The sequence below is a fragment of the Octopus bimaculoides genome, chromosome 10, assembly GCF_046866305.1.
Source record: "Octopus bimaculoides isolate indiv1 chromosome 10, ASM4686630v1, whole genome shotgun sequence".
Taxonomy (NCBI): Eukaryota; Metazoa; Mollusca; class Cephalopoda; order Octopoda; family Octopodidae; genus Octopus; species Octopus bimaculoides.
Window position 1 is genome coordinate 45,812,362 of NC_142937.1, and position 24,996 is coordinate 45,837,357.

The following is a 24,996-nucleotide window of genomic DNA, read 5'->3' on the forward strand; positions in this document are numbered from 1 at the left end:
TAGAAGGTATAATATTTCTCTAGCAAAAGCATATAGTTACTTCTAATATTAAAAAACAAAAAAAACAACACACCTCTACATAAAAACTGCATGCAGTTTTGTATGTACTAGCTGTATTAATTATTTATCATTCACGTCACCCAAAAATAATTTGAAAGAATAAAATATTTATTAAAAGGAACAAAAATTTCCATAAATATCTTGAATGTGCAGCTGGAGAATAATTCAGTAGAAACAATTCAAATAGTTACAAGTACATCACATCACCCTTTAAACTTAGATGTCAGAAAAAATTTGCTTCAAACTATACATATATATAAACTAAAAGCTAAATGACTACTAAAGAAGTAAAAATATCAAAATGAAGGAGACAAATCGATAAAGTTTAAAATACATTCGCTTGATATGGAAATAGATATTTAAGCATATGAAGTAACAAATGCTGAGTTACTTTTGAAGCCTAAACTTCTATTCTTAATCATTATGATGCCATGTAAAATGTTTCTAATGGAGTTCAATAAATGTTAATAGTTCAAATACAGAACTTCAACTGATAAAACTGGCATATATAGAGAGATGGACGAAAGACCTAACTTTATAATCAGCTTAACGAAGCAATAAAAATAACTGTATAAACAAAAACTCAACGATGTACCATATATGTTGATCTGTGGGTTAAATTATGCAAAAGAAAAAGAGGTAACATACCGTTTTGCAGTTTGAATGTCTTCTAGCATCTCAGTACCAACTCCACATACAAGCTGTATTCCATTGCTCACTACTATTTGTTTGCGTTTTAATTTTTTTTTTATGTTAACGTTCGTTATTTTAATGCAATATTTAGTTCATTATGTGGCATTTTGTGAGAAGTCCCACGCATAACAATAGTAGTATCACAGTTCAATTAGAGCTGAACACCGATGGTTATATAAATATATATTTATATATAGAGATACGCAGTTCATAAAACTTACTTTTGGATTTTTGGGGAGGGGCATGTGTGTATGTGTAGGTTTTTTGTACTTTCCTTTTTAATTATTTTGTTTCATTTGAGACAGCACCAAAACTTAACTGCCTTTTCACCAACTTAAACTTTTGTCAAATAAAGACAGATGACTGCATTTATAAGAAAATGTACAATGAAATGCTTACGTCCATGCAGATGTAAGTTGATGGTAGGCAACATTATTGAGGATGTAGGTGTGAAGTAGTCTACTATCAGCATGTAAATAGGCTGGAGGGAAGGGAAACAGCCAATGAAAACCATTTTATGATAATATGGCATGATAGTTTATAACATTGATTACAAACACTGAAAATTACATTAATACTCACTGATTTTGCTGTCAATAACACAACCCAACCCAACTGAATCAATAGAACTGCTGTCCAGAAGACTTTAATAACAATGGGATGCCAGAGGATATTGCATATGTAAGAACACTTTTTTAGAAGCCATAAGACAATCCTTTGAGAACAACTTCAGAATTGGTATTACAAGATAGTGTGCAAGTCCTTGCACAGATATAAACATTTCTTATGTTTGTTTTTTTCCTCTATTTTTCTCTCTTTTTCTTTTAAATCTGGCCAAATTGAGCTCAAATGAGGCAAGTCAAGCCTTCCTAAATGCAGTGGTAAGAGGCTCCAGGAGTTAAGCCCTGTAATATGCTAGGAAGAGAATCATTAAAGATATACGGCCCACTCTGACATACTTACCAGTCGGAAAGAGTTGGTATTAACATTTTTCGCCACCCAGTTTATATTCCAATCTATCTTGGTACAAGCTCATTCCTTTCTTGGTTTTTATTTTCTCAGGAAAACAAAGAACCCTCGAAGGAATGCATATGCCAAATAGATATACATACGTACACATAATTATAAGTATTACGTGTACGTATATGCTAACATAGGGTGAATATTTTGAGATATGTCTGCATGTATGTGTGAATTTGTATAATTGAGTGTATACGCGCCTCAAAAATTAGACAATACTCAAAGTACTTGGGAATGAGAGGTCATGTTATACCTCTTCCATATAAAACTTGAGCTTGAAACAAGTGCTCTAACCTAGAAATTTCGGAATTCCTTGGGCCACTGCTACTACTGGCTCCTGTAGAAGCTGTTCCTGCAACACCTGGTCCACTGGGCCCACCAGTACTGCTTACTCCACGGTAACGATCCAAATGCCTTTCTGAACTTCGAGAGTGATGGTGTGACTTTCTAGCTTTTCTTACAATACTGCCAAGGTCAACATTGTCATCTGACGGAAATAATTTACATAGAGCTTCTCCAACAGTTGGTTCAATCTCCTGTAAAATTAAAGTTATAAAATCAATCATATTGGGATACACAAGTCTTTGTAGCAAAAAAACATCAAAATCATGTAAAAATCAGAATTAATAGCTAAACAGTATCAGAAAGACATTTGCATAAATGAGCATACTATATTAAGATTATACTTCCTTGACACAGAACTCTACCTTAATCATAACCATGATTAAGAAGAGAAGAAAATGAACAAAGATTTGAGGCAGCTGCTATCAAACTGTTGAAAATGGTAAATACTTATGATGAAATATGAAGACTTTGCTTACAATCAATAACGGTTGATTATATGTCAGGCTATTGGAAATATAGTTCCTATTTAAAGCAGGATAATTAAATTTTGAAAACTTAAAAAATAGTAATAGCAAAAAAAAATTTCATACTTGTCCATCTCTGCCAATTTTAACATATTTATTTTCATTCCAAGGGTTATGCAGATGTGTAGTTTTAGTAAATTGAAGGTCACGCCTAAAAAATGAAAATGAAAGAAAACAATTGCTTATATAAAAATACTAAATTTTTTTAAAAAGTGCTTTTATTTAACTGTTATAGGAACAGAAATTTAAAATGATTGATTTTTAGTACAAGTTGTATGTGTATGGAAGTGCAATGAAAGAAACAAACTGTAACAATTATGTAATATATAACATTTATTCTACAGACAGATCATCACCATCATCATTTAATGTCCATTTTCTATGCTGCCATAGATTGAACAGTTTGACAGGATCTGGTGGGCATAAAGATTGCATTGTGCTCCAGTGTCTGCTATGGCATGGTTTCTATAGCTGGATGCCCTTCTTAATGCCAAACACTTCACAGAATGTACTGTCTTTTCCCCCTCCCTTATTCATTGTCTTGCAAACTGCATAACTTCGCTAGGAGATGAGAGGCAAAAAGGCTAGAGCAGAACAGGTTTCTTGCTCATCTACTCACATTTTAGAAGTGGAAGTGGCAATAGTTGAGTGAAACCAAAGAGTAGAGGGAGGAGTAGGATAAGAGAGGAATGATGCTGAGTAAGTTGCAGGAGTGGGTAAGGAAGATAAGTATAATACATAGCCATGGTTAAAAAGTAGAAACCCAAAAGTTCTTATGTTTATCAATATCTTGTAACTCTTTCCTGAATGATAAAAATACTGATAGAAATGGATGGCTGTTCAATAAATTTTCGTACAATTTCTTCTCCACTCCTGAAAATATATAGTCAATATGCTGGGGATACAGAAAACTTAGTTTTTAACTCACCGGTTAATCCAATCCAATTTAAAAACTCCACTGAGTGCTCGAGCACTTAACCCAGGTGGTAAAACCCAACGTATTGGAGGATGATCCCTTGTTGATTCAGCTGATAATCGTGCAAAACCTTGGCAGTGATAAAATGTTGAAAAGCAAACATTAAAATCTTTAAAAATGAAAGTGATAACCGATCAACAGACATTATAATTATTTTCACTATGATAAATTTTCAATATAATTTAGGATTTTTCTTTTTTTTTTTTAACCTTTTAACACAAAATTTATTAAAAGCAAAAAACTGAGACATAAAACATAGCTATTATACTTTTGCTTTTGCTTCCCACTAATGAAATAATAGCTTGAATTTTATTACTTAAAAGGAAAATGGTAAATTATTCCCCCAACAGCAATTTAATTGCAAAATACCACAAATTTAATAAAAAATATATCAGTGTCAATTACAAATTAATAAATTAAATACCTTGAAATTTCCCACTTTCTTTCACAGAAAACACCAGAATTACATTATCAGCTTCCTATAAATATAAATAAACTGAAAATGTTAGTATATGAGACTGAATATTGTTCAAATAATATCTTAATTCAGTAAACAGATGATTTATCTAACACTTCTCTACAATATTATTCTTATAATCACACAATTATTTATTACTTTTATAAAATAACATTGTTTCAGTTATCTACAAATTTGTTTCGATCATATAAAATTGTAGGTGCTGTATATTATTTTTCTTTTACTTCCATTAGTAGCACAAGGTATATTGTTCTGAGTATTTATTTGCATATAGGAATATAGTATTGTAGACACCTTCATCAGATTTTCAACAGGTGTAAGAAGAGACCACATAGTCACACAACCTGCAAAAGTAAGTTGTCACCAACCTGCCCGCAAATCAAACCATACCATTTTAAACATGGAAGGATGCAGTGGATAATGTAATCCTATATGCATATTCCTAAAAAGATGAGATGGCTATGGCTGGGTTTGTTCAATCAACTTTAATACAGCAACTTCTTGTGGACAAAGATTTGTAATCAAAATTAAGATTTAAATGAAACACGAAAGAATTTTTTTTTTTCCAATCATCAACTAAATTAAACAACAGGCATAATACTATGCAATATAAAGTGTTGTAGAGGTGATTTGAAACCTCAACTACTAGATAATTGGTCAGACACCACAAGCAAACCACCACAGTTTCACATGATCAGTCAATTAATTGACCAATCAAGCACAAAGCTGTAGCATGACATGGTTTTCTCAAACATTCTACAATTTAGCTTCCAGTCCCCAATAAAAACCGTTTGGTGCACAGTTGACTTTGTACATTTTGGGGCCAACTGTATGTTGTCACATAGCTTTCTATAATTTCAGAGATGTTTGTCTCTCTCCCAGTCAGAAAACATTTATATTTTCATTGTAATTAGCCAACACCAATGTCTTTATGTCCAGCAATAAAAATTTCAGTTAAATGTTTGCAGATTTGCTTCAGTTATTATTCATGCAACCAACAAAATATATGTCCACTGACCAATTCAACTCAAGCAATTAGCCACCCTCAATTTGATATCATGAAATTGGTGACAGTTGACGTTCATCTTCACCTAACAACATTTGGTAACATTCAACTCAGGGAAAAGCCAGCAAAAGCTGCAACAATAAACCCAACTTGTCAATCTTATGAAAATCAACTTATCACCACTACTACAACAATGAGAGAAGATCAAAGGGGGTAGACACCACTACTCATTACTTTTACCACCACACTCCTCCACCTGTTGAAACTATGGCATTATAAGGCTATTAGCTTGACTATTAATGGCTTAGGTGTATCTTTCATCTGATCAAATTAACAGTCAAAACCAACTTTCAACATTAAGGAAAGTTTCCTCTTCTCTTGAATGAATGATTTAGGAGCAAATTTTATCTAGGACCTTCCTGAGTTTGCTGTAACAGCCAGTATTTAATCTTTTCATATCCTTTCATTTGTGTGGTTCCAGTTGATTTGCGTGTAAAAATGGCAATATCACCAGTCCTGTTGATTTCTTCTGAAAATAGTGATAGCGTAGCTATTCAGGCTGCTTTGTCCTTTGCTTCACCTGGAGGTCCTTCAATTTGGTTTTCTCAGCTCAAAACCAATTTCACAGCAAATAAAATTTCCTCAGATACACACCAATTTCACCTTTTAGTCAGTGTTTTGCCTCTTGCTTTAAGTAGTGAAGTCAAAGATTCAATTACTAAAAATTTTTGACTCCATATTTTATCAAAGTATGAAAGCAGAAATATTACATTCCCAACTGTTGAGAAGAAGAATGAGAGAATTAGTAGAGGATAACCCACTTGAAGAGTTGATGTTGAGACAACTATTTTTCTCGCACCTATCTTCAAAATGTGCAATCCATTTTAATGCCTCTAAGACAGCTGAGCTCTACTACCCCATTGGCAACTTGGCAGACAGTATTATGGCTGTTTCTTCCTCAAATATTTCTAATGCAGATACTTATCCTCCTACCTTCATCTCTTCTATTTCCTCTAAACTGGTGATTTTTTTTTGTAAGACACCCAAAGACAAAATTCTGACTTTTACAGATAGACTTGCACAATTAGAATATCCTACACTAGCAGTATAACCCGGCGCTGCTCGGGATTAAGCTAGGATTATTAAATGATTAAGTCCTTTATTTCAAACCAAAATAAGTAACAACGACATCAGATTTGAGCGAAATCCGTTGAAATTGGTTTGGCTGAAAATGGTTTGCTGGCAATTTGATTGGGAAATCCCATAAGGAATCAGTTTATTGGTTATTTTCACTTATTGAATCTTTTTTTAAATGTTGCATTAGAGATCTGCATAGGAGAAGGTTGATCTGAAGGTTTGCATTGGGGATCTGGATTGGAGTAACTTAGGAAAGCTTACCAACAACCTTAACCAAAAAATAAGGAGCCTGTCCCTTGTATGTTAACTCTAACCCTAACCCTAATCCTAACCGTAACATCCTAGTGGAAATCGTGCGGGTGTTAATCTGAAAAATTACCAAACCCTTTTTGTGGTCCGAAAAACGGGTTGGGGGGGGGGGGGTGACTGACAAATTGTTACATACGTTTTTGTTTCATAGTTGTGAAATATAAACAAAACTCTTTCGCTCCCAAAGTAGTATATGTGTGAGAGTGAGAGGGGGGGGGGAGAAAGATGAACGATTTAAAATAAATATATTTGAATTGTTGTGTGAGAAAGTATATATAATCTTATAGAATATAGTGTCTTTCAAAAACATCTTATATTTGAAACTATATCTTATGTTTAAGAAAAAAAATGCATTTTACTCTGTCTTCCTTAGCTACATTTTCTTTGGTAATACGCTTTGTCTCCCTCTTCCACTTGTTCGTTCCTTTTTTTTTGTTAGACGCTGTCTTGGTGAGAGAAATTTTTTTTTCCTTAGCCGCTTTGTCTCCCTCTTCCACTTTTTCATTTTTTTTTTTTTAGACGCTTGGCAAACACTGTTTCTCCCCTTGTCACAAACACATTATTTCTTTCTTTCTCTTTCTTTCTTTCTCTCTCTCTCTCCTTCACGCGCGTACGCACAGATTTGACTTCGCCATGTCAACAAACTTCAAAATTGGTAAAAGTTTATCGATTTTTACAGCTATACGCGGGTGCCTCTGTGAAAAAAAGTTGACAAAAACACAGATAGGGTCATGAACAATGTCCTCCTAAAATTGGAGCGACATGCGTGCTAATTTGTGGACGTGCATAACTCACATCACGTACACACACACACACAAACATCTTATGTTTTATAGATATTGATTTTCTATATCCTCAAATTCTTGTGACCAGATGACTTCTAGAAATCAGCCATTCAGTCCTCATAGGAGAATGTTTTGTTGGTATCATAACCATTTTGGTGTTGAAGTACACAAATGCATGCAACTGTCTTTCATTGGTTCCTGGTAGATACAGGAGCAGTTTGCAGCATTTGGCCAGTAATATTTTTATGTAATTCGCAGAAATTGTCAGCTGTAATCTTACAAGCTGTTAACCACCCTCCTATTTCCACTTACAGTGAGAAATCTATGATCTTGGATCTTAATTTGCAATGAGAATTCAAGATCTTTATAATTATGGATGTTGCATATCCTATTCTCAGTGCTGACTTCTTGCATCATTTTGGTCTTCTTGTAGATTCAAAACACAGGAGATTGAGAGATTCAGAATAGGATTTGTCTGTGCAGGGTACATATAGTAAAACTGCTACTGTCAGACTTCTTTTCTTTGTACCCTCCACATGTAATCATTATTATATGATTCTTAAGAAATTTCCAGACATCACTCCCACTGTTTTTAATAGGAATCCAGTACACTAAATTACACATATCACTAAGGGACCTCTTGTTTCATCACGACCCAAGTGACTCACTGCTGGCAAGCTAAAAATAGTTAAGGATGAATTTAGCCACATGTTGAACTTAGGAATAATCCAGCCTTCCTGTAGTAATTGATCTTCTTAACTTCATACAGTTCGACTATAAACGATTGAATGTTTTAACTGTTCCTGATAAGTACTCAATTCTACATATTCGTGATTTTTCAGCTTTTTACGTGGTTGTACTATTTTTGCAAAAATTAGTTTAAGTTTCCCTACTAGCCCATTCAATACCACACACTCCTCTATCATTGATAGTAGATGCATCTGATGTTGGAATCAGAGGAGTACAGCAACAATTTGTCCAAAATCCCTGGCAACCTCTTTCTATTTTACCAAAACATTTTAAGCCAGCTGAAACAAAGCACTCTTCCACCAGTTCAAAATAAAATGTATCACTTGACCTGTATAGATTGTTTTTCCATATACAGATTAAAGACATTTTATCCTTTACAGCTGCAAAGGCCCTAGTAGCCAAATGGATTTCACGTTTTGGTGCACCTATGACAATAACAACTGGCGGTGGGTGTCAATTTGAATCCAGTCTTTTTGCTAAGCTATCTAATCTGTTAGGTATACAAAGAATTTGTACTACAGTTTATCATCCCATGTTAATGGAATGATACATTTTCATTGCCAGCTTAATGTAGCTTTATGAGCACATTCCAATCTGGATAGATGATTAGAAGACCTGGCAATTGTGTTACTAGCTTTACATACCACTATTAAAGAAGACCTAGGTTACTCCTTTGCAGAATTACTATATGGTTTGGCACTTACACTGCCTGGTCAGATGGTAGTGGCTACAGCTAATCAACATGATCCTACCAGCTATATTCATTGTCTATGAAATTATATGGCACAATTATCTCTGTTGATTAAAACTTTTATTTCACCTGACTTACATTTTTGTATGCAACAATGCAGTTAAGTATCCAATGGATTATTCTGGTCCACATCGTGTACTAAAAGCTAAACCAAAATGTATGGTCATGGAGATTCAGAGTAGATGGATAACTGTCAATGTTGACCGACTTCCATTGGCTGATTAAGAACACTTGGACATATCTTTTTTTAACTCAAAAAGTTTTTTTACATTTCAAAAAAAAAAACAAAAAAAAAACTGCAGAACTTTGCCTATTTTACAAACTTATTCTTATATAGCCATTCTTTCTGCATTTATTCTGTATTCAATGCATGTTTTTTCCTTCTTGCTCTTTTTGTACTTGTGTTGGCTTCATTTTATTGTTTTATACTTTTTACATTCATGTAAAGAACTAGGAAAAGACTACTTGTGGTGGTGATTCAAAATCTCAACTGATAATCTATCAGACACCTCAAGCGAATCACTTTGGTTTCATGTGATCAACCAGTCAGTGTGAAGTTGTGGCATGGCATAACATGATTTTTTGAATTTAGCTTCTGGTCCCTTATAAAAACCATTTGGTATGCAGATGGTTAAGGATCACCAAGGATCTCTGATTTGCACAGTTGACATCATATAGTTTTTAGGCCAACTGCATGTCACACAGAAAGCTTCTTATAACTTCAGGGTAGTCTGTCTATCCCAGTCCATAAACATTTGTTGTTCATGGTATATAACCAACACCAATACATTTATGTGCAGTAAGACATATTTCAGTTAAATGTTTGCAAGTTTGCTTCAGTTATTATTCATGCAGCCTACGAAATACATCTCCTTTTTACCAGCTCCACGTCACACCAACCAAGCCACCCTTGTGACAGCATTCTAAAATGAAGTTGTACGAGAGATATGAAGAGATATACATTTTTTTCAGCAATATTAAATACCTTCATCCTTGACAGAGATTATTCAATGAACATGATCTATTAGGAACAATTTTTTTTAGTGATGCTACAGGACCAAACTTCAATCACACTTATGTACACTTTCTAGCTTACAGGAGCCAAGATTTTTTTCCTGCATGAGGTGTACAATAATTGAATTACAGCAACCATAGAATAAAAATTGGATGTGTGTGTAGATATATATATATTTTAGATGAAGTAATTTTTCACAATTGCTTTTAAGAAAATAAATGACAAATACAGCATAAGAAGCAGTTGATTAACTCCATACCCTAAAAGCTTGATTCAATCTGGCTTCATTCTGTGGGGGAGTTGACCAAACACCTTTAGCTTTAGCTAAAGCCACATTTTCATGATTATTACTCTTAATTAAGAAGAAGCGAGCCCTCTTGAATAAATATTTCAAACGAGATGCACTACCTGTAATATATATAAAATATAATTAATTTGAAACATGCATCATATCAATGTTTTAAATGTTAATACATACATGTTGGTATAAATTAGATGAGTATACTTACACTCTATAGGTGTCTCCTTGGTCAGTTCTGTAACCAACATTCTCAAATAACACCTTATTACAATCTATATCATCAGTATGTTTACTTTAATCTAGCAGCAATCACTTATGTGTTTAGTATTTATTGATTCTGATCACATGTTCAAACAATTGCACTTGTCTTTGGTCAGCAAGCAAATTTTTTCCACTCATTTGTGGTCTGAAACATTCAGTATAATATATTTATTTATTCCTATGTGGAATCAGAACATGACTGACATCATGTTAAAATATTTTATAACGATAAGATATCAGATGTCCGATTCAGTAAGATGTATATGAATATATACATAAATATATGTGGAATTTAGATATGTATCTCTACATTTTAAGTTCAAATCCTACCTATGATCATTGTCTTTCATTCTTTTGAGGTTGATAAAAAGAGTGCCAGGAGTATTGGGTACAATGGGGAAGGCAATATAGTTGACTATTCATGAAAATGGCAGATCAACATGGTTACAATCCCAATAAAACTTTTTCTATCATATGTATCATGTGACAGTGCACCATGTCATATTCCAACATATGTGCTGTGTTGCTTTCATAACCAAAGCATTTAATGCTGATTGCTTCCATTCAAGCAACTGTAAGTATTTCTTGTATTTCAACAAAAAATACATTTGTCAAGAACTCCCCTTTCCAACATTTAATCTGTGACAATGCAAACTAAGCAGTAACCACCTTAAACTCACCTGGTTATTCTTAGAATGAGAACCTAAGAATTTTTGCACACTGCCCTTATCCATCAGATAAATATTGAAGATAAATATTGAAAAAATAAAGCATAGTGGTTATACAGATTACAACCAAACAGTCGAAAGATTGTAGACAACATTAGAACATGTACTCAGCAGCACCTTCAAGATCTAGCTACATGATTTACGTTCTAGGTAATTAACAATTCCCAAACTAAGAAAGGCCAACATACGTCGTCTCTCAGATTCACTGTCATCACCATCATCATCCTCATCAGCAGAATCTTCACTTTTCCTGTCCCATTCAATTGGGGAAATCCCTCTTTTGTGGTTTTTCTCCCGTCGAGGTTCATCTTTCTTTTCTTTGTCAGAAGGATCTAAAATAAGATTTGCTGAATTAAACCACAGTTGTCATAATGTTGATATCATTCATCTTTTTTGTGATAATCAAAATTTTTGGTTACATATAATTGTCCAGATTAGCTTTTATAAGAAAATAAGGAAAACTGCCAGAACTTCCTTTCTTTTTTACTTTGCAGCTGCTAGTTTAATTTTACAATTAACCGTTTTGTAATAAAAAGGTAAACAGAAGTGAGACACAAGTATACAATGCAATGAAATTTCAACTTGAATTAGTGAATGTGAGAAGAATAATTCTAGATTTGTGTATGTGTGCATGTATTTTCTTTCACTTCTTTGTAGAATTCCAAAAAATATTGGATAGAGGAAAAATAAAAAGTGTTACAACATTGTAAACTAAATCATTTTGATAAGGCAAGGTCCATTTTGTCATTAGACAGACAAGCTATAATTAATCGGGGAAGGGGGGAGATGATATGCTGTTGATTAACCTACTCCTACTAGAACATATAGTATATTTTCATCTACATCAGTGCAAAATCAGCCTATCAAGATTTTAAACTCAAAATTATGAGACAATAAACTAGATATCATAGAGTAGTTAGTGTGAATCTCTACCCACTTCAACTCTTACAAGGATTCCAACAAAAGATCCTTGGTGTGATTGCCCAAGTTGCTAGAAATAGCAACCAAATCTCTAATAAAAGGGGTAACAACATTAGGTTGGTGGTGAGCTGGCATAATTGTTAGCACACTGAGAAAAATGCTTAGCAGCATTTCATTCGCTTGCATGTTGTGAGTTCAAATTCCAGAGTTGACTTCACTTTTCATCCTTTTGGGATCGATAAAATAAGTACCTGTTAAGCACTAGGGTTGATCTAATTGACTTAGCCACTCCCACAAAATTTCAGCCTTCTGTTAAAATTTGAAACCATTATTAGCCACTAGGCTATTGAAGCATATACATTCTGAGTTCAAATCCTTACATAGAAGCTAAAGCAAGAAAGGAAAGGTAAAAAACTAGAATTCATTCTCTTAAAAAAATAAAGTGGTGCTTTATTGATGAAAAAAAACAACAATACATACATATATATATATATATATATATATATATATATATATATATATATATATATATATAAGCCAACAAACTTACAAGATTCTGAATTTGAGTCAGTCAAGGAAGTTTCTGAACTAGAAGTACCAATTTCACTGCGTGTATCATAATCTTGAATAACCATGGCATCATTGCCTGCAGCAGGCAAGTCTTCAGACTCTTCAGCACTGATACTAACATTATGTTTATCATCAGAGTCATCTTCATAATGATCATCAATTTTATTCATAAGAAGTTCATCTTTAAGTAGAAACATAAGTTTAGATCATATTAGCTTCATCCTCAAATTTGTAGCAATAAAAATTGAAAACCAAATAAACAGTCTTAGAACTTCAACAAAGATAGCTACCTTCGGCATCTTTATCTAAATCAAGAGTGTAATCATCATCCAAGTCATCAAGACCATCATTGTCTCGAAGTTGTAACATTTCCTTATGAGCTTTTTCTGGTTTCTTTAAGACTTTCTTTACCTCTTTCCTTGGAACCATTTTCTTTATTCCTTTACTTGGTTTGAGATCTGAAGGAATTAGAAAGATTATTATGGTGAAAATATATAGTTCATATATCCACAAACATTGTGCGTTTGTATGTGTAAGTATCCATGTATATGTATGTATACATACACACACACACACGGTTTAAATTATGTCAAAGGACTGATCTGAATAATCCAAGCACTAGATTCTCTTTTACAGCTTAGCTTGAATATTCTATTTCATATGCGCTTTTCTACACAGCTATATGTTGTAGAATTTGTTAAATGTTTTACTCCACCCCGAATAAAATTTTAGCAGATTATCCATTCTGGACTTTGTGGCAATGCAGAGAAATATATTTTTTGGCAACACAGACAAATCTATATTCAAATTAGATGAATTCATTTTCAAGAGTCAAGAGTTCAAATTACAAAGTAATTTATAATTAGCTTTTCTCACACAAGCACTGACACTGACAACATTTAATATTCACAACGAAACTAACCTTTTTCCTCAATAGACTTGGTTTGTACTCTTGATCTTGGCTCTTTAACCTTTAGATCTTGTTTTACAGACAGACCAACACTAACCCCAGGTTTTGTAGTAGTTGCTTTTCCTTTTGACAGAGAAGGTTTGACTTTAGCAATTTTATTTGAAGAAATACTTTTTTGTTTGGCAAGCATTGCATGTTCTGAAATAAAATATTTGAAACTGTCTTACTTTGGTGCTATGTATGTATGCATGAATGTATATGTGTGTATATAACTTAGTAATATGTAAAGATAGCAACAGCTTTAAAAACATCTTTCAAAATGATCTTAATCTTTTGTAACCTTAATGATTCAATGGCAGTTTTCAAATATACAATCATTGCAGAAATTGCTTGCTTTCAAATTTTAAGACTCAAATCTATTTTCATCATTGCTCTCATAATAACCCATATTCTTTTTTTTTCAACATGAGTTGGAGGTATGCAGAATGCACAAAAGCATGTTTTTACAAGTCCCTTTCTGATGCTGATTCATCTTTCTAGGTCTGGACTGAACCTGGATACCATCTACTACTATACCACACTCACATATTCAATTGGTTGCTGCCCATCTTTAGGATGACCTCACAAATACTATTAACCCTATACTCTTATACTAATGAAATGTTCCACTGCCACATAGTGTTACATCTTTGAAAATCTGCATTACACAACCTATCCTTAATTGCCAGCAAGAAGAACGGTCCCTTTTAAAGTTCTTCCTGTCAATATAGTTGTTTAATATTGCTACACTCAATAAGAAAGAGCATTGCTATTGGATCATGTGGTACTTTTGGAGCACCGAATTAGTATAATCAATATTGAGTTAGTAAAGCAAAAGTTTGGCAGGTGGTTGTTATAGAAACAAAGGATTGAGTATGAAGAATAAAAGAAAAGGCTGCAGAAAAGGCATGTACCTTTAATAGTTTTGAGTGGAGGCCAAAGTAGAGCAAACAGATATAGAATTTCTTCTAATGACAAGTGACATGAAAACATTGTTCCATAGTGGGCCAAGGTGCAAAGGCTGATGCCAGCAAATGACTGTTTCACAATTATGTGAATGACTTCTTTTTTAATACTGTCTAGCATTAAAATCGGAAGACAGATATGAGAATAACACTATGATGTGGGTACATGGAGCCCTTGCAATAATCACAGCTATTCTTGACTCTAAAGCAAACGCCAAGTTTCTTTGAAATGGTTATGACAATACTAAAGTTACAGCATATATAACATGTAGAATCGTCTACATTGGAAGCTAAAGGAATAGCAATGTGATACAATTGTTTGAGCTTTCTTAAATCTAGGTAATATTTAGGTTTTAATTTAGTTAAAAAAACAAAATATAAGATCCTCATTAAAAATATAATGAAGGAGGTCAATGATGAAAATATAACATATCTAGTAAGATATGTTAGTATCAAAAGACTATGGAAAGAAAGGATAAATACTGAGTTATCAAGAGAATAAAAGTGTAGAGAATTAACCATGTTACTTATGAAGAAAAAATATCAGGGAAATCTCATCCTTTGGAAATATGAAGAGTTTTATAAAATGAGGAGGGTCAGGAGGTCTCCACTGAAAGATGTGGATATAGTGATTAGTGAGAAAATATTAGATTTGTGTAGTTAATTCCAAGCAAAACATAAGAGAATTTAACAAATACTTCTGACAAGCTATGTTAAAGGTTGATATTTGTTTTAAAAGATTAGTGACTATATGCTACATAGATTAAAAACGACACATATACTACTGCTGCTATTAATTCCTCAAATGTTTATATATAAAATATCAGTGAAATCTAAAATTCATCACAGCTTTATGCAAAAGTTGATTGCATTTCCACAATGCTAAATTCTGACAGACATGACACAATCATTTGTCTAATGCTTGAGTTTAGAAACAAAGATCTAAAAAACCTGAATCCCTTAATTCATTGACTGTAAGAGATAGTACTTGAAGAAGTTGTCATTAGATAGTGCATTTAACACAAGTTAGTTTGAATGACTTTATTCCACAAACTAGACTTATGAGACAACTAAAATGCAGTACGAGTTAACAAGCTATTCATCAGTTATATAGTAAATGGAGATTCAATTGTTTCAGTAATGAATATTCAGCTGTTCAATCAAATGAATAACCTATTTAGTGAATTAGCATGCGAGCAGCTGAGTATCCCAGTTACATATACTCTTAACATAGTCCTCAGGCAGAATCAGTGTAGTTCGTCCTTTAAACTACAGCTTCAATCCAGTTTCCATCCACCCACACAATTTCACTCACAAGACAAGGGTTGACTTGAAACTGTGATAAAAGACATGCCCAACATAACATGCTGTAGCATCAAATCTGGGATATTGTCATTGCAAAACGAACTTCATTACCATTCTACATTCATAGCACTACAATGGATTGGCAGAATCAGTAAAGTGACAAAATGCCCAGCAGTATTTAGTTGTGTTACCATTACATTTTGACATCAAATCCCACCAAAATTGATTTTGCCTATCATCCTTCTGGAATTGATAAAATATGCACCAACAAAACAGGAGTTGATCTAATTGATTATATCCACCCTCCAAACGTGAAGTCTTGTGTCTATATAATACAGCTACTGCTTACAGTGAAGAAAAAACTCCTGACCATCCATCTTCCTCACCCACTATTCCTGACAGTGTCATAGAGATAGAGTCCTCAGGTACTGCCTCCATAGGGTCCTATCAGAAGCATTTGTCATCAAACTTTCCAACTTGGGAATCTTCCCAAGCACGACTAAATGAGATTATGATATTATCCAACCACCTTGTTCTTGGTCTACCCTTAGATCTCCTGCTGGTTGGATCAGCTTGAAGAATCCATCTTGCAATTCTTTCCCACAACACTCTAATCTCATGTTTGTAGTACAAGAGCCGTGGTCCCTCAATGGAGAGTAGTGGCCCAATCTGGAGAAACTCCTTGATCTCCAAGCCACACACCCTGCCAAGTAACTCTAAACTTCTTTTCCTAGTTTTAAACTTTTGTATCTGAAATAATTCTAACTTAAGAACAAGTTTAAGTATAGAGATTTAAAAAAAAAACACTTGCTTATCAAATCCTTCATTATAGCTTCAGTGACATGAAAAGGTAAAAGGTACTCAGTCACAAAGCCTTGATATTTACTTACCTGGGTGAATAAAAATACTTACTCATCCTGTCTACTACCTTATGCAAGAGATATATGTGTTTTCTTGGTCACAGAAACAAAATACATTCAAGTCACATTACAATTTACTCAATTATGTTCACTTCCTAATCCTTTCAAAGTTCCCCATTTTAATAATAATTTTAATAAATGAAAGTATAATGGCTGAGGCAATTATGCTGCTAAACTATTGAGTCCAAAAACTTTACTACAGTAATTGCAGGCTTGTAACCCAACGTCAAACCCCAATAACATTGCAACTGGCACCATTCAGCAACCCTCCCTCCATCACTCTTTTTTTCAGACAATGTATCCTAGATTATAATAACCAATTATAATAACCTAGATTATGATAACCAATTCCTTTTAAAATATTAAGATGTGATACGAGACATTTGATTACTATTTCTAGCAGGCCAAGCTATCTCATTGGCTTGACAGCAATAATTTTCTCTATGCAAGGCTAATGCACATAATTCTACAAGCCCCAGTTTGCTCAACATATAAAACTGATTGTGCTTCTATTCACAGGTTTAGCAGCAAAAAGAGTACCCAACTGTAAAAATCAACTGCTCCAACAAAAGAAATCAATTAATTCTACTAGAACAATCATTTCTAATTTAGGCACAAGGCCAGCAATTTTAAGGGAAGGGAGTTAGTCAATTACATTAACCCTAGTATTTGACTGGTACTTTATTTTATCAACCCTAGAAGGATGTAAAGAAGTGGAACAAATACAACAAAGCATTTTGTCTGCCATGCTACTCCATCCACCCCAAAACTAATAATAATAATAATAACTATGCTAATCAATAAGAATTACTTAATTCATATGGTTAAACTAGGTTATACATATTGCAACTATTCCTCATTTTATTTGTTTCTATATCAAAATGTCTGTATAATCATTTAACCTTCTAATAATAGTGATCACATCACCCTCAAATCACACACTACCACTTGAAAAAAACAAAACAGAAAAGGAATAACTACACCATTGATCACAGATAAGTGGGATGAAGGTTGACCAGGAACTAAACAATGACAAAATGAATTCTTAGATCCTCTGATAACTTGACTCACTATCCTCTTGGCTAACTTTGGTTTTCATTTTCTTTATTAAGCTCATCACAACAGTACCTATACCATTGTGGTATTATACTTTCTTTGACAATCCATACATTTTCTAAGGAAAATTTTTTCCCCTGATTATGTTCAAGTTCAGCAGATTTGTTTGCCTTTCTGTCTCATGTTATTCTAAATGTATTTCTCAACTATGTTTCCTCTACTCCTTCAAAACCTAAACCAACTGCCTTATTACTTAACATGATAATTAATCCTTCACTATTGCTACCAACTTCCAAGGTATGGTTCTTTGCATAAGCAAGGTTGTTTCTCAAAAATATACAACAATCTTCTATTCAACCACTCATATCCAACTGTCTAGTGTTGTTTCAAAGCTGGCCTACATAGAGAGGAAACCTCACATATGCTCCATCTATTGTAAAATACTACCGTTACTTCTGTTAGGAATGAATTTCAGAGTTTGTAAAATCAAACTAATATTCAAAATGACTTAAAACTGTTAGTATTCAATATGTAAAATAATTGAAAAATGTTAGTAGTGAAATTCCATTATAAATCATCTTTCAAAAGTTAGTTAAAAAAATACTGATATTTGTCATATATATATATATATATATATATATATATATATATATATATGACAGAGAGAGGATACTTCATGCCCAAAATAGACAAAACCTACAAAATGTGGTAGTTTTTCTCAATTTTATCTTCTATTATTCTCTTTTTAAGCCAAAGCAAAGAACTTTTCTGAGCCATATAAGCACCGACCAATTTTGGTCAAAGTTTATATAATAATAAACTATAATAAACCTGTGAATAGTAGGGAGTTTAAACTTTTTGATTTTGAATACTGGTACCAAAGTAAGTAATGACTAAAGATGTATATTTTTGCCTTGAAAATGATGAATAATAGCTGTGATGCTAAATGATTTTAAGGCCATGAAGTAGTCGATTTTTCCAAATTCAGCTTTGGCTATATGTAGTGCCAAGTAGTAGTAATAAGATGTAAACATGCCTCTTTCAAGACTTGTCGACTTTCACTAAATTCTTGCAATAGAAAGATGTCTATGAGGAATGAAGAGGTAGTGCCATGTTAATGTTTTAAAGCAGAGAAAGTAGGATTAATGAGCTTCAAAATAAGAAAAGTGTTACCTATTTTCCCTTCTGATGCCATTTCCACAATAAGATCATCATCTCCTGTATTTGCATCCAAAATATCATCTAGCACATTCACAACAGTGTCGTTTCCTAGGAAACAAAATATCATCCATACATATCAATAAAGATCAAATATTCTAATAAATATTTTTCATACTCCTAAAGCAATATATAAAACTATAGTATAGGAGTGGGAAATTGTTGTTAATTGTTTTTTTAAGTGTAAAAGTAGTATCAGTAAAATGTTATTTTACATGGAATAACAAAAAAATCATGCATAAACAAAATAAAAAGATAAAAATAACACTAAAGAAGTTACTAAGTAGTAAAATTTTGAATTCCTTTTGTTAGTCTGACACTGAAGACATGATGCAACTGTAAGAATATTTCCTTAGTTTAGTTAAAATAGTTGACAGGTGCTTCACATCTGTAATTTATTTTTCTCCATATTTTGGTATGGTTGACAGAAAATAAAAGCTTTTAATGATTAAGTGGTAGACTTAATTTGTCACATATTTCAACAGCACCACCAAGCCCTTGGATGCTGCTCTGTTGCAAGCATCCAGGCTAGGTCTCCAATCTGAGGTTAACATCCTCTCACCAGTCTCAGAAACCCTGCAAAGGGTTGTGAATGCTGTCTTTCCTCTTCTGTCCAAACCATATATCAAAATGACTTAACTACAGTTAAAAGAATCAAGACATTATTACAGGATTATGACGGAACAAATGAACCCAAAGCCCAAGGCTTTACTGCCACAGTGAAAGAGAATAGTGAACAGACTAAGCTTCAGGTTGATGTTGCAGGGAATAGATAAAGTTCATCAAATTAACATCGGAAGATTACTATATACACATTGTATTGATCCTAAAATAAGAGGATTTCAGTCAGTTACAATGAGTATTCCAGTCATTAAATTAACAGGTAGAGCTATGTAAACATGTTTGATCCCACCATGCAGCACCCTGGGCAAATATCTTTTACTATAACGTTAGATTGATCTAAGCCTTGAGGGAGAAATCAGGTCAATGGAAACTATGTGGAAGCCCAGTGGATGGACTATACCTATAATTCAAAGAACAAACTTTGTCAAAAACTGTTATGCTGAGTCTACTTAAGAATTATGCTAAGGGTACAATGTGTTTGCGGAATATTCAGCCACCTACAAGCTAATTCATGACTGAGTTACTGGAACCCAACAGAGTTTTACTTTTTATGAATTACAAAGATATTGTATCATTGCTTACATCTGATAAGTAGTAGTAATTTAGAAGCAAATTTGTAAAGATCAGATGAAAAATAAACTACAATGCTAATTAGTTGGAAGAGAGATGTAATCATAGAGGAGTTACATGTATATTTGTGAGTGTGTGTATAATCAATAATGATAGAAATCAGTAAGGAAGAACAGAAATGAAGAATATTGAATTGGATGATGGGATTGTCTTGAGAGACACTGAAAAGTAGATGGATATATACGATAAGCAACTTTCATTGTTTTGGACAATATGATAATTGGATTGAGAGTTTATTAAGAGAAAGATTTAAGATGATGAAAAAGATATAGTGATGAGATCATGACAATGGAAAAAAAAAAACTAATGGACAGAGAAATACAATAGTTTCTTATTAAGGCAAAAGTTAATTCTTATTGATAAGTGAATTCTATTGACCTCAGTATATTATTGGTGCACAATAAACTGAAAATGAAGAAAAGACCAAAGGAGAAAAAGAATTCTAGAAGGGTTTCAACTCAGAAAACAAAGTAAAACTGTATACAGTAGTATGCTGAGTACAGTACTCTATTTCAGATTCTGCCTTTTAACTGAAGACAGAACTTAACTAAAATTTTGGAAAGTGGAATGCAGTTCATTGAAATTTTTAGCATTAGGATTTCTCTGTTAAATGTAATGCTTATTCATTCCCAGTTTTATCAATGGAAATTCATTCCCATTGATAAAACTTTGTTATGCATTACCTTGTAGCATTGAGATTTCAATGATGTGATTATTTTTAGAATAATAGTGAGAGGTTGGCTCTGGCCAGATTGAAGATAAAACAGGTAGATTATTTTGGCCAGATACGGATGGTTTAAATGCCAAAGGGTTAATCAACCTCAGTAATTATTTGACTTGTGCTTATTTTTATTGAACATGAAAATTGGCTTCAGTGGAAATTTGAAACCAGAACAAAGTAATAGGGAGGTAAATTCTGCAAGGGATATTCGCATTTCTGCTGCTCCATCACCCAAATACCAATACCACAGAGATTTCAATTTCAAACAACAAAGAGTGAAATAGTGCATTAACAAACTTTCTCTTTGCTGACACACAATGAAACAGGAGTAAAATGTTCAATAGAGTTTTCATCACAGTTGTTATTTTCCAGTTCTGTGTGAATGATTTTAGCAGGAGAGTGGCCAACAGGACAAAGAGAATTGACCAGCAGAAGAGTGAAAGAGAAAGATAACTAAAGAATAATTTGAATTCAGACAACAAAGAGAGCTGAAACCATTTATTTTTAGTTTGAATTTTTGGAACTACTCATCCCATATTCTAGAACTGAGGATAACCAGATAAGATTTTAGTAGACTAAATGGAACTTATTTTGCAGATGATATTGCAAGTAATTTTTCAACTGCTCCTGCTAATGTTATTGTCATTGTGCTAATGCAAAACTCAGAGCTTTCAAACTGGATGACTACCAGACAATTATGAAATAGTGAAATAAGACATGATATTCAGCTATCAAAAATTTTTTTCTATCTCTACCATGGCTAGCTTCAAATTTAGCAAAATAATCTTACAGCAATATTTAAAATGTTCTTTCTAAAAAGTAACAAAAGTTGTAAAAAAGAAACAATATTGCTTTATAGAATGCAGATTTCAAAGGGCATATCAAACGTGAATAGAACAGAAGTATTCATCTGACTGAACTGATCCTAGTACATAACTGATCTTTATTCTATCAATCTGAAATAAATGGAAGTCTAAGTTGATGACAGTTGAATGTGAATACGTTATTGAACAGAATAATTCCAAGTGTCCAATTATATTATGGTTGTGTATATAATATAAGATGAACACTATCTGAAAATGAAATCAACACTGCTACGATTGTTTTCACTGGATGGAGCTGGTTAGCCAAACAGGATCTAAATTTTACAAAAAAAATTTCTACCAATCCTTTCTACTTATAGGCACAGGCCTGAAATTTGAGAAGATGAGGCTAGTCAATTACATTGAACCCAGTGCTCAATTGTTTCATTGCTGAAAAGATGAAAGGCAAAATCAGCCTAGCAAAATTTCGACATTTGAAATGTTGCCTTTTTTTTGTTTTTTTCTTTTGTGGTTATTTAATGGTGCTTCTTTCACCAAAGAGCAATGCTTCAGTGCACAACATTTATTACAGAACAAAAGATTGTCATTGTTTTTCTAAAGGCCTAACTTCATTTAACAAAACTCATAGTTATATACGTAAAATGAACAGCAAAATGTAATAACATTAAGCATTTACTTTTTAATTGTACTGTCAACCTTAGGCTTACATGAGTGTAAAAAGTCAAGAACCTGAACTATATTAGTTGCAGTTTAATACAAGACTAGATTAAAATCAATCCTCAGTAGTTAAAACTGAAAAGATATTGGACTAAACTAAAACTATCCTTGGTTATGCAGCCAATTTCAACATATAAAGAAAGAAAAAAATACATGCAAGTTAAAAGCTTTAGCGATAAGTGTCATTTAACATCACAAAACAGGTAAATCAATATTATTGGTTAAACAAATCAAAAGCTTTATACACAAATTCAGTTTCACTTCCAAAGTGGTACTGGATAGTAGGTTCTTATTTTACATTTCTCTTAGACAACCAAACAGGATTTCCATGGAAACATGTTTTATAATCTACGTTCAGCAATTTCATAAAATAGAAATAGCAGTTTAGTAAGCATCAAATGATGTATGGCAGTAAGTAATAAGCATACAATGGCCCATAAGAGAGGTCAATGATCATAACTAAAATTAAAAAATAAAAATCTATTCAAAACAGTAAAGGTTCTGCTGCCTTTTCTCACATTAAAATGTTCAATCTGTGGACTCCTGAGTTAAGTGCACGAATAATATATACTTATGTAGATGATCAGAAGCCTTCTTACAAAATAAGCTTCCCTGGAGTTTAATCAAAACTAGGACAAGGGATCTCACATGGTTAAGACTAAAGTTTGTTTAGTTAGTGAACAAAGCTAGCATTGCATAATATATGTTGTATAAATGGGTATGGTATTAAGAAAACAATATAAACCAGAAGTGTAATAGCATGTTGAAGTAAGTGAATTCATTGCAATAAAAATAACACAAGCCAGAAGATTATAGACTGCTACTGTGGTGGAGCCTAGCAAAATTACTTTTTAAAAAAATTAAAATTTCGAGGATTTCTGTTGTAGTTTACTGAAAGGTTGTTACAGAAGAGAAAAAAGAAAAGCAGTCAAGCTACACTATATATAGTTATTCCTCCACTCCATTGGCAGATTGCATGTGTAGTAATGCAATGACTTCAGAAAGTGAAATGAGGTACAAGGGGTTTAAAGTGTTGAAAAGGCAACCAGTCGTATTTCTTTGCAAGAGAATATTCACGAGATATAAGAACCCATGACTGAAATTTCTACAGTATCTATAAGGGAACTATCTTCTCATAAAAAGCCAAATCTTTAACAAATCTGAATATTTTCATATAGATATACATACATATACATATATCATCATCGTTTAACGTCCGCTTTCCATGCTAGCATGGGTTGGACTGACTGAGGACTGGTGCAACCGGATGGCTACACCAGGCTCCAATCTAATTTGGCAGAGTTTCTACAGCTGGATGCCCTTCCTAACGCCAACCACTCAGAGAGTGTAGTGGGTGCATTTACGTGTCACCCCGCACGAAAACGGCCACACTCGAAATGGTGTCTTTTATGTGCTACCCGCACAAGAGCCAGTCCAGGGGCACTGGCAACGATCTCACTTATATATAAATATATATATATAAACACATATATAAATATATATATAAATATATATATACATATAAACATATAAATATATATATACATATAAACATATAAATATATATATATATACATATAAACATATAAATATATATATACACATATAAACATATAAATATATATATACACATATAACATATAAAAATATATATACATATAAACATATAAATATATATATACATATAAACATATAAATATATATATAAATATATATATACATATAAACATATAAATATATATATAATAAATATATATATACATATAAACATATAAATATATATATAAATATATATATACATATAAACATATAAATATATATATACATATAAACATATAAATATATATATAAATATATATATACATATAAACATATAAATATATATATAAATATATATATACATATAAACATATAAATATATATATAAATATAACATATACATATATATATAAATATATATATACATATAAACATATAAATATATATATAAATATATATATACATATAAACATATAAATATATATATAAATATATATATACATATAAACATATAAATATATATATAAATATATATATACATATAAACATATAAATATATATATAAATATATATATACATATAAACATAAATATATATATAAATATATATATACATATAAATATATATATAAATATATATATACATATACATATATAATATATATACACACATATATATACATATATATACATATATATATACATTATATATACATATACATGTATAATATATATACACATATATATACATATATACTAATACATATATACATATATACATATATATATATACACATATATATACATATACATATATATACATATATATATACACATATACATATATATATATATATACACATATATACATATATATATATATACACATATATACATAT

The 24,996-nt window shown here is 32.2% G+C and overlaps 1 protein-coding gene across 26 annotated transcripts in view; it reads right to left on the bottom strand.

Moving 5' to 3' along the window:
- Positions 1-24,996, bottom strand: part of LOC106867842 (YTH domain-containing protein 1) — a 75,897-nt gene that overhangs the window by 26,314 nt on the left and 24,587 nt on the right. For 6 of the 26 annotated variants that reach the window (XM_089358576.1, XM_052971152.2, XM_089358572.1 and 3 more), the window contains exons 2-11: positions 18,999-19,094; positions 13,553-13,738; positions 12,921-13,088; positions 12,611-12,811; positions 11,328-11,471; positions 10,109-10,257; positions 4,043-4,097; positions 3,571-3,688; positions 2,709-2,793; positions 2,068-2,309 (exon numbers count right to left, since the gene is read on the bottom strand). In XM_089358576.1, coding sequence (XP_089214702.1) covers positions 2,068-2,309; positions 2,709-2,793; positions 3,571-3,688; positions 4,043-4,097; positions 10,109-10,257; positions 11,328-11,471; positions 12,611-12,811; positions 12,921-13,088; positions 13,553-13,738; positions 18,999-19,020 — 1,370 coding nt within the window. In that variant the 5' untranslated portion in view covers positions 19,021-19,094. The remainder of the gene's footprint in view (positions 1-2,067; positions 2,310-2,708; positions 2,794-3,570; positions 3,689-4,042; positions 4,098-10,108; positions 10,258-11,327; positions 11,472-12,610; positions 12,812-12,920; positions 13,089-13,552; positions 13,739-18,998; positions 19,095-24,996) is intronic. The other 20 variants (XM_089358585.1, XM_052971155.2, XM_089358582.1 and 17 more) reach the window with 4 other exon arrangements.